This window comes from Myotis brandtii, unplaced genomic scaffold (assembly GCF_000412655.1).
Source record: "Myotis brandtii unplaced genomic scaffold, ASM41265v1 scaffold132, whole genome shotgun sequence".
Taxonomy (NCBI): domain Eukaryota; kingdom Metazoa; phylum Chordata; class Mammalia; order Chiroptera; family Vespertilionidae; genus Myotis; species Myotis brandtii.
This window is the reverse complement of record NW_005354673.1, coordinates 1203148-1213838: the sequence shown is the minus strand read 5'-3', so window position 1 is coordinate 1213838 and position 10691 is coordinate 1203148. Positions and strand designations below refer to the sequence as shown.

Sequence of the window (10691 nt, the reverse complement as noted above, 5' to 3'; positions counted from 1 at the left end):
CAGTGGTAGTAGGAAAGGGTGGACTGGACAATGCTAAGCATAGACCCTTCCTGTTCTTTGATTCTATTCATCTATGGCTCATTCTACTGTACTTGGATAGTAAACTCAAGGTTGGATTTTCATGGAGAATTATTACTAGGTATTTGAGGGGAAAGGGTTAGAGCTTATTTCTGTGACTGTCACTCATGAAGCTCTGTGGTCGTCATCATTCATCAGATGCAGCAGGACATTTGTTGAGTGCTCTGTGCCAGGTTCTGTGCTGAATGTTTTCCATTCTGCAGATTCTCTCACAGTCGCTTCGTAACAGAATCTGGAGGTCATAATATTATATTCTACTGCAAAGAAGCAGAGCTGAGACCTGACTGAGCCCAGCCATCTGACCCCAAATTGTTTTAACCACTCTGTCTGAGTCATAACCTCTTGTTTCCAAATCTCAAGACCAGGTCTTTGGGGTGACAAGGTCTACGGGGTGACAACGTCTGCAGGGGAAGTCAGCTATAAGAACCCACACATAGCAACTCGCTACAGAGAAACAATGTTACACGGCTTTGATTTCATTACCTAACAGAAACAGCCCTTAGTTATCTGAGTTTTCCCAAATAAACAATTCCAAGTTCCTTTATTGGTCTGGGAGGGACTTTTTAATCTCAGTAAGCGAGGCCCTCCACACACCCTCTCTCCAAGGAAAACATTACAGAGTGAAGTATTTGTTTTGCTCTGTTCCACAAATGTGAAATGTTTCACTGGTTCTTTCTAAAGAGTAAAACTTTAGGAAATTAATTGAAAAATTTGCACTGGTATTAGGAAAGGAATTTAAGATACATGTAATAGTAAAAATTATATTATTTAAAAAGACATTCATTTTTTAAAATATATATATATTTTTATTTTTTATTTATATATATATTTTTTTATTGATTTCCAAGAGGAAGGGAGAGGGAGAGAGAGCTAGAAACATCCATGATGAGAGAGAATCATTGATTGGCTGCCTCCTGCACGCCCCCTACTGGGGATCAAGCCCGCAACCTGGGCATGTGCCCTTGACCGGAATCGAACCCGGGACCCTTCAGTCCGCAGGCCAACACTCTATCCACTGAGCCAAACCAGCTAGGGTGACATTCATTTTTTAAAAAAATTGTGTGCCACAGATGTAATTATATAGCTTTCATATATTGAGCATTTATTATAGGCCAGAGACTGTGCCAACCACTTAAAAGCATTTTCTAATTTCATTTTTAATGGGTTAGGTATTAATAACCCTATTTTATAGATGAGGAAAATGAGATTTCTCTGAGAGGGTTAAGTAAATTGCCTGAGGTCACAGAGTCATTAAGTTGTAGTACTGGGAATAAAACAGACCTGACTCTAAATTATGCTTAAACTTCTCTCAATGTACTGCTATAGATTTAAATCTCTTCAACGTATATAGAGGAGTTTCTAATTTCATTCAATAGCAACCTGAAGAACAGTTTTACATAATGACCCTTATTTACACATTTTGAGTATCGAGAAATCATTACTGTCCACAAAACTGACCCTTTTCTGTCACCGCCCCAAAGTGTATTCACAGCTAACTCTCTAAGAACAACATTCTTTCTTGATTCCCAGCATCAACTAATGGATGTGTAGGGCTGGTGGACAGATAGGGAAGTACAATTTTGAAAGCTAGTGTGGTTTAATTTATGGTTATGAGCTAATGAGCCCATGCATCATGTCATCTTCCTGGATGGATTTGAGAACATTTAACATTACAATTCAGATTTCTATTTGCCATAAATGGGGACTCATATTGGGTTTGTTTTCTCTTCACTTGGTCTTATGAGAACTGGAATTCCAGCAAAGAAAGCAACCTGGGCAGGACAGAATGTTTTGTTTCCTGGTGGAGAATCCGGGCAAGCAGCAGGACTGGTGCTTTGTTCCGGTGCCTTCTAGGATTAAGAAAAACTTGGGAATAGAGTGGGAGGGGTCCTGTAGAATGCAGAGAGATGGGGGCTGCACACGCACATGGCTGGGCTGGCTCCCAGTGGCGGCTTGTGAAGTCTTTTGAGGGCTGGGATTGGGACACACCTGCTGTGGCTGAGGCGTGGGCTGCCAGCAAAGCCAGAGGTGCTGCCCTGCTGGCCCATGCTGCCTGTGCTCTGCCTGCCCTGCCCGCTGGGGCTGGGGATGTAGGGCCACTGCAGGTGGGAATGGGTGTGCAGAGATTTAGGCTTCCTTCACTGTAAATGGAGGGTGAGGATTATGAAAAATAATCTATAAAAGGCACCTTCCCAAGGCTGTCTGAAGACCAGGACAGAAGAACTCCAAAAAAGGGACAACTACTAATAGATCATCAATCCTCTGGTTTCTTGGCATGGGATGGGGAGGACAGGGCTGGGCGCAGCGAGTACCAGCAACGGTGAGAACCTGCAGTCTCACTGGCGTTCAGATCCTGTACACCTCCAGTTTCCAGGAAAGGGTGCTATCCATTTCCTAAACTGATCCAGAAGTGGCCAGCAGTTTTACAAGAGTCCCTTTTTGGGGGTTTCACTTCTAAATCTATATAACCATGACAGCAAAAGCAGTAACTGGGATCGGGGGAGGAGGAAATTTCAGTGAGAAACATGCCCAAATATCCCTATGTTTTCCTGTATTTCAAAAATCTTTTACAAATAAGGTTACAGTCATCTGGAAATACATATGTAATATGTAAGCTGTATTTACTTGGCCTTGAGCCTACTGAACATTGCCTGCTGGGAAGCATTAGGAAAGTGTTTGCTGAAGACCTACTTTCCCCTGTCCTGGATCCCTTCCCATTTCTTCTGGTGACAATCCCCCACGCTCCCCATCCCCACCTCGCCTCCTTTTTGGGAAATAATCTTCCCCAGCACTGTGTCATCTTGGTGGGCTTGTCGGTCAAAATGCACTGTCCTCCTTGACTCGAGCCAAGTGGCACAAGGACAGAAATTGGCTTGCGATCAGTCCCAGTGGCTGCAGCCTGAGGAGACACCATAGTTCCTCCTATCAAGAGCTGTCCTTCCTTCAATTCTGAGCTGCCCAGATCCTTCCAACAGCTTCCTTTACCTTAAAGCAGCCAGCCAGTCTTTTCGGCTTATAAGCCAAAATCCCTCAGGTAATGCTTTCACGTAATTGAGAGAAAGAAGTTTGAAACAAATGGTAGATGTACATACACATTGGGAAAACTGCAAATCTCAGCCCCACAGTGGAAATTATTTAAAGTTTGGGTCTATTTGGTGTCATTTATGTAGAAGCAGCTGTGGTGTTGGGAAAAGAGCCCAGATGTGGCTTTGTGACTTCAGACGAGTCATGTCACCTCCTGGCCCTTAATCTTCTCCTATGCAGAATGACGAGTTTAAGTAAGTTGTCCCCAACATCCCTTCCACCTTGAAAAACCCAATAGTCCCAAAATAAAGTTATCTGAGTCCATGCCTAATAGTACACTCAAGAGCTAAAAATCCCAATAAACGTACACAGGAAGCCTTGTTTTTTCCCATGTCAAGTGTCTAGTACAGCCGTGGGCAAACTACGGCCCGCGGGCTGGATCCGGCCTGTTTGAAATGAATAAAACTAAAAAAAAAAAAGACCATACCCTTTTATGTAATGATGTTTACTTTGAATTTATATTAGTTCACACAAACACTCCATCCATGCTTTTGTTCCGGCCCTCCGATCCAGTTTAAGAACCCATTGTGGCCCTCGAGTCAAAAAGTTTGCCCACCCCTGGTCTAGCAGGTTACACAGTAATTTTCTCCCTATCTCCTCAGTTCTTTTCCCAAGGCCTCTGTGGCAGAGAATTCAGGCTTTCTCCTTTCCTCCACTAATTCAGAGGGGCCTGTGGCTGAGGTAGAAATCACAGTGCTCTCGCCAGAATACAGGGATCTTTCAGGGAGGATGAATTAACAAGCACAAAGAGGAAGACTTTATCTTAAAAGTTCTGTCAGTTTAGAAACAGAGGGTGGCAAATCCAGCCCCAGACACAGAGGTCCAATTGTCTCCCTGGTCTGCCCTGCTACGCCCAGTGTCTGACACAGCCTGCATGGCTCGGGATGCCTGGAGAGTTGACCAGATCCCATTGCTTCTTGCCACTACATCATATTATATTTAGAGTATGATAACAGCCTCTCCACACAGAACAGGAATTGAAGACACAGAACACTGTTAGGATTTCATGGTGAGAATGGAAAGAATATCTTCACAAGAGAAAGACATTCCAATCAAGAGTTCCCCCAAATCTTATTCTCTTTGCTCGGCTAGGATACCCACTTTTGTGATCAGATGAGCCAAGTTTATTATAAACAAGAAGAGAAGTGGTTTAAAAGAGCACAGGATCATGGGCACACTGCCTGCCACTGGGGTCACCCAGACTTACTCTCATAAGTAAGGCTATAGAGCTGGCTTGATTGCTCCCTAGTTTTGTGGTTTCGCTGAATCTCACTGGAACCACGAGGAAAGTCATTGCCTCCTGGGCTCACGCAAGCACAAAACCATCCCTGACAGCTGTGAGCAGGCCCCCTAGGGCTGGTCGGCTTTATCTCTTTGTTTAATCACACATTCCTTCCTTTACTTTTTGTCTGGTAGAATTTCAGCCTTTTTGGACCGTCATATTCTCGCTGGATCTTCCGTCTGATCAGAGGCCATTTCTCCTCTTCCCCTTTCCCAGATCCCAACTCTGAGCTCAAGATGTTATGATTGACAGGCCTTTCACGGGATGGCTGGGATAAAAATATACTCCTCACCTGTACTGCACATATGATCAGCCGTAATGAACTGGCCCTTTTATCTATGCCAGGGCATAGTTAAAAGGCATCTCTTCAGAACCCAGAAGCCTTCTAGGATCTGGCAATGGATATCTTCCAGCAGCATAGATAATGTTTTAATGAGTCAGAAAGGAATATAAATTCATAGCTGCCCTGGAAAGCCACTTAGCAGCTCAGTGGAGAATAATGCAGAGCTTTATGGAAGACGTGTGACCATTCAGGAGGTGAAATGATGGAGTGAAGTGTTTGTTACTTACTTTGCTCAAATATTTTTGCTTTTCTTGTCCCACTCCCCATCCGTCCCCATCCCCATCACACACCAAAACTCAGCACTTCACAGGGAAATAGGATGTGGAACTCTGATCCTGCTGCCTTGGCAACCGGGCAGTGGTTTTCACAGACGAGAACCCTCCACTTACCTGAATTCTTGTCAGGCAGCCGGTTTAACCTCCACACGATGGAGTTGAAGGCATGTTCGTACTTAGCAGTCCCTAGAGTCACTCTCATGACAGGCTCGGAGCCAGACACACTTGTGGAGCCAAAGCTGGCCCCCCGGTTGACCTTGGCTTTCAGAGACTTTTCCCCCAGGACGCTTTCCCTGCGGAAGTTTTTCACCCACTCACTGGGCACAGGGTACCGAACCATCACATTCTCACAGGGAACCTGAGTGAGGGGGTCACAGTTAGAGGAGAAGCCGGTGGACATCCTCAGCCAGCTCTGTACCTCCACCTCCGCCCCGTTGATGCTCGCGGCCGTCCGGAGTGTGAAAGGCAAGGTCTTCTCGGCAAACACTGTCCTGAACCGCATCAGCTCGAAGCGGCACGCGTCCAAAGGGTTGAACAGGATAACCCGGGAGCTGTTGAACACATCCTCGTCCACACACCCGTGGAAACGGCACTCGTGGAGCTTGATCCACTTGGTGGTGGTGGTCGGCATGATGTCTTGCCGGGAAACAACTTCGTTCCCCTTGACCAGGACGTCGTTGAGGCCCAAGCGGCACTCTGCCAGCCCCGAGAGGAAACTCAGGATGTGGATCCGTGTCAAGACGTGGTGCTGGAGAATCTGGTTGTCCCCTTTGCTCACGAGGGCAGAGAATTCATCTCTGACATCCACGGTAATCTCCTCTTCCAGGTAGTTCAAGCCGACTGTGCTCAAGTCCATGGACAACACGGGCAGGTCCATGAGACGGTCCTGAACCGCACGGATGAAGCTCAGGAAGTCATCATAATTGGTGGTGCCCAGTTTAATCACTTGTTCCCTCTCGGCTGTGTGGGCGACAGCAGGTTTGGGCTGGTATTTCTTCTTTTCCTTGTACGTGACGCGGTCTATCCGCAGGCTGTGGATCCTGCCATTTTCATCATAGTTTTGGAGCCGGGGTTCTGAAATCTCATGGCAGATCTCCAGCTTGAACTCTCGGAATGGCTTCTCTAGGCCCTGCTCATAATACAGCTGCAGGTAACCAGTATCTGTTAGTCTGATGTAGATGGGTCCCCAGTGTCTGGAGGACATGATGTTTTTCTTCTCAGGGATCCTTAGCATCATTGGCCACCCATCCCTGGGCTGGGAAGGTGCTGAACCAGGCGGGTGGTCGAGTTCGAGCCAGGCTACTGGGTCATCATCAGGCAGTGTCGCACTGCCTAAGTGATCGGGGTCGTCAATTTGGAGTTGTTTGAGTTTTTCAACAGCATCGGTGTGTGACTGGTTTTTGCTTGAGTCATCAAAACTGATTGCATCCTGGTAGATGACAATGAGAGAATCCCTCTGGCTTTTGCCTGTGGTACTAGATGTGGAATTGGTTTGGGAGCGCCTCTCCTGCTCCTCAAAGAAAGCACTGAAAGGGTTGATTGGGGAGGGTTGTACATCCTGGAGAGTCTCATTCAGGAAAGGGTTGGTGGCCCTCCAAGGTGGAGCCTCGGCTATGGGAGGCGGATGGTTTAAGGAGGAAACGTCCAGCTTCTGAACTTTGGAGAAGTTTATCAACGTGCTCTTGGGACGTTCCCTCTTCTTAAATGAGCCGGTTGAGTAATAAGGTACATCTGGGGTCACAGATGCAATAGATGGCGTGTTTGACTTCAGAGGAGAGGTGATGGGTGGCAAAGGGCAGCTGACTTCATTGTCATCAAAAGTGACCCAGCTGGGGAAACGAGCAGAGGTTACCGGAGTGGCAGCATGCCCATTCATGACAGGACTGCTGGCCTGCCAGCTGATGGCCTCCATGTCTACCTCTTCATCTTCCTGGAGTGAGGACGAGTTGTCTAAAAGAAAAGGAAAACACATGAGGGCTGCTATCCAGGGCACCTAGAAGTATGGGAAACTGAGGTATGAGAATGAGGGATGACTAGAATTTTATCTGGAATTCAATAAATTCCAAAGCAGCTCATTACCTGTCTCAAGTGCTTAGTCTGGGCACACATCTCATAATTTTGTAATAAGCACACAAGAAGGGCCTTATGTCCAATACAGTAAGTATACAAATGAGTCTATTGATACAGAAGCACTGGTAGGACCAAGTTCCCTTGCAACTGAACTCTTATACATTTTCACTTTTATGAGTTTCTAGGAGAGATGTTTTCTTTGCTCTGAAGTTTGTAATTCTTTTTTTAAATAAATTTTTATTGATTTCAGAGAGGAAGGGAGAAGAGAGAGATAGAAACATCAATGATGAGAGAGAATCATTGATCGGCTGCATCCTGCACGCCTCCTACTGGGGATTGAGCCCACAACCCAGGCACGTGCCCTTGACTGGAATCGAACCTGGGACCCTTCAGTCTGCAGACTGACACTCAATCCATTGAGCCAAACCAGTAAGGCAAAAGTTTGTATTCTTAATTTTTAAACACTGAAAACCATCTCCCACATAAAATGGTATAAAGCTGATTTCATTGAATAAAACAAGTTAGTTATCTGGTCTAAGTGATAATATGATTGCAAATAATATAATTGGAGGGATTTCTGCCCAAATGTGATCAATAAACATTGAAGATAAAATGTTAATATCCTTAATATGAAAAAAGTTCACACAAGTGAATAAGAAAAGTACAAAAAGTCCAATAGAAATATAGACAAAGGACATACACAGACGACTCATGAAAGAGAAACTAAAAATGTCTAATAAGCATGTAAAAATGTCCAATATCACTAGTAATAATAAAAATGCAAATTTAAAAAACCAGTGAATATTTAAAGTTTTTAGTATTCAGTGAGGGGGATATGATTGCAAATAATATAATTGGAGGGATTTCTGCCCAAATGTGATCAATAAACATTGAAGATAAAATGTTAATATCCTTAATATGAAAAAAGTTCACACAAGTGAATAAGAAAAGTACAAAAAGTCCAATAGAAATATAGACAAAGGACATACACAGACGACTCATGAAAGAGAAACTAAAAATGTCTAATAAGCATGTAAAAATGTCCAATATCACTAGTAATAATAAAAATGCAAATTCACATTTAAAAAACCAGTGAAGATTTAAAGTTTTTAGTATTCAGTGAGGGGGATATGATATGAGCAGTAAACAGACCTTTAGTGAGACTGTAAGATGCTACAAACTCTGTGGAAGTGGATTAGCACTTTGACGGGCCTTACAAATGTTCATAAACAATGCCTTAAGGAGACAAACCCAAACTGTGAACCACATTTTGGATGAATGTTAAGAAATTGAGGCACACAATGGAATAATACCATTAAAATGTTTACAAGTATGTAGCCACATGAGAAAACGCTTATGATATAATCTCTTCTTTTTTCTCTAAAATGCTTTTCTATCTTAGGGTTTTATTTTAAGAAAGGAAAAAAAAGGGTGTTTGCAAATAAAGCTCCACCCTAGCAGGGCATTCAAGGGAGATATAGGACTTGAGTTTCCATGCAGGAATGATCCAAAACTTCAAAATAGCATATACTCCTTGCGTCTGCTGTGGGAAGGAAGGAGGAAATGAGGCCTTTAGCAAGGAGGAGCAGATTTGGATGAAGGAATGACACAGAAAACAAATCTGTGTGTTTGGCATATAGTAGATACTCAGTTAAAGTTTGATAATTGAATGAATGAGAACAGAAACTCTGCTTTGGGGAAGTTCTATTCTCTCTGTCCTCTAGAGCAGGGATGGGAATGTCCAGCCCACTAGCCATATAAGGCCCATGAAAACATTTGGTCTGGTCCTGCCAAGGCTTTAGGGACAAGTTTATTAAATGTGTGACCAAATAGAACAGGCAAGTTTTTAAGTTGATAATTTTGTATGGCTCGAGAATCCTATATAATAAAAGAATAATATGCAAATTGACCAAAGGGCAGAACAACTGGTTGCTACGATGGGCACTGACCAACGCAGGAGCTGCTCCCTGGTGGTCAGTGTGCTTCCACAGGGGGAGCACCGCTCAGCCAGAAGTCAGCTCACGGTTGGCCAGTGCAGCAGCAGTGGTGGGAGCCTCTCCCATCTCCACGGCAGCACTAAAGATGTCCAACTGACGGCTTAGGCCCGATCCTCTGGGGAGCAGGCCTAAGCCATCAGTTGGACATCCCTGTGGCTGCCAGAGGGATGTCTGACTGCTAGCTTAGGCCCGATCCCCCGGGAAGTGGGCCAAAGCCAGCAGGTGGACACCCCCTGAGGGCTGCCAGAGGGGTGTCTGACTGCCAACTTAGGCCCGATCCCCTGGGGAGTGGGCCTAAGCTGGTGGGTGGACATCCCTCGAGGGGTCCCAGACTGCAAGAGGGCACAGGCCGGGCTGAAGGACCCCCCCGAGTGCATGAATTTTCATGCATCAGGCCTCTAGTATGTTATAAATATCCAAATGACCCTTGGCAGAAGAAAGGTTCCCCTCCCCTGCTCTAGAGGAATGTGTACAGGGATCTCTGCCACTATTCTACCCAGTGTTTCTACTGCCAGGAATTGGGAATCAGAGAGAAATGAATACCCAAATGCTCCAGTCAAATAGTTGAGTTTTCTAAATGCCTCGCTCAACCTTCATGAATATCATATCCAACCATAACAAATCAGAAATGCCACCCATAATTGCAAATGTAATTACACGTGGATGGGAAGGTTGGCTTGCCATCCATCTTTCCAAGGATTTTTACTCACACAAACAGCAATTCCCTCTACTGAAAATGTCAGTTTGAAAATGTAGGCTACATACATGAATGAGCATGCATAAGTATATATCCACATTCACCCTAGAAATATACAGATCAAAAAGTATTTTCTATATGTACAGCACCATAAAAGGGTTTCAAAGCATTTTAAAATTAAAGACACTATCCATCAAAATAATGGATCCCACTATAACGTCTCACTGTTGTCTAATGGGGTCAACCACAGCTCCCGTAAGTCAAGGCCCCACTGTATGTTGTGTGTTCCTGATCAACCTGTTATCTCTGGTTCAAACCCACTTTTATAGATGCCTATGTGACTTATTTTTTGGAAAATAAAAGGAAAGGGGTCAGGAAACAACGCAGGTTTTAGAATTTATATTTTATGTATTACTACTACTAAGGGAACAATGTGGCCCTGAGTAAAATATAATCACTTCCTTGAAGCTATAACTGATCCTCCCTACAGAGCTGGGGAGGGAGTGAACCTCGAAACCCATCAATTTCTAATGAATCGGCTCTATGGAGTCTCTGTAATGCTGAGTTCCCACCCACCCTGTCTGGCACTGACCCACCCTTGTATCAGGGACATCCTTTCCGCCTTGGAGCTCATCACCACTCCCTGATTTAAAACAAGCTAAAGTCCTTTTCCTTTGGAGGCCCGCTTTCTGCCTAAACTGCCAAAGGATTCCCGTCTGTTGGGAATCTTGTCCCCAAAATAGTATTTCTCATCTTCCTTTCCCAAGCCAAAAAAGAAGGGGGAAAAAAGGCCTTTGTTTCCAGTGAAGGTAATTTTCTTACAATAAATTTATGTCTTTCATTTTTTAAAATACTTTTTATTGAA

At 44.4% G+C, this 10691-nt stretch overlaps 1 protein-coding gene across 7 annotated transcripts in view; it reads right to left on the bottom strand.

Moving 5' to 3' along the window:
- The window catches only part of STON2 (stonin 2), a 125118-nt gene that overhangs the window by 5898 nt on the left and 108529 nt on the right, over nucleotides 1-10691 (bottom strand). For all 7 annotated transcript variants that reach the window (XM_014534681.1, XM_005860135.2, XM_005860133.1 and 4 more), the window contains one exon: nucleotides 5177-7012. In XM_014534681.1, the coding sequence (XP_014390167.1) occupies nucleotides 5177-7012 (1836 nt within the window). The remainder of the gene's footprint in view (nucleotides 1-5176; nucleotides 7013-10691) is intronic.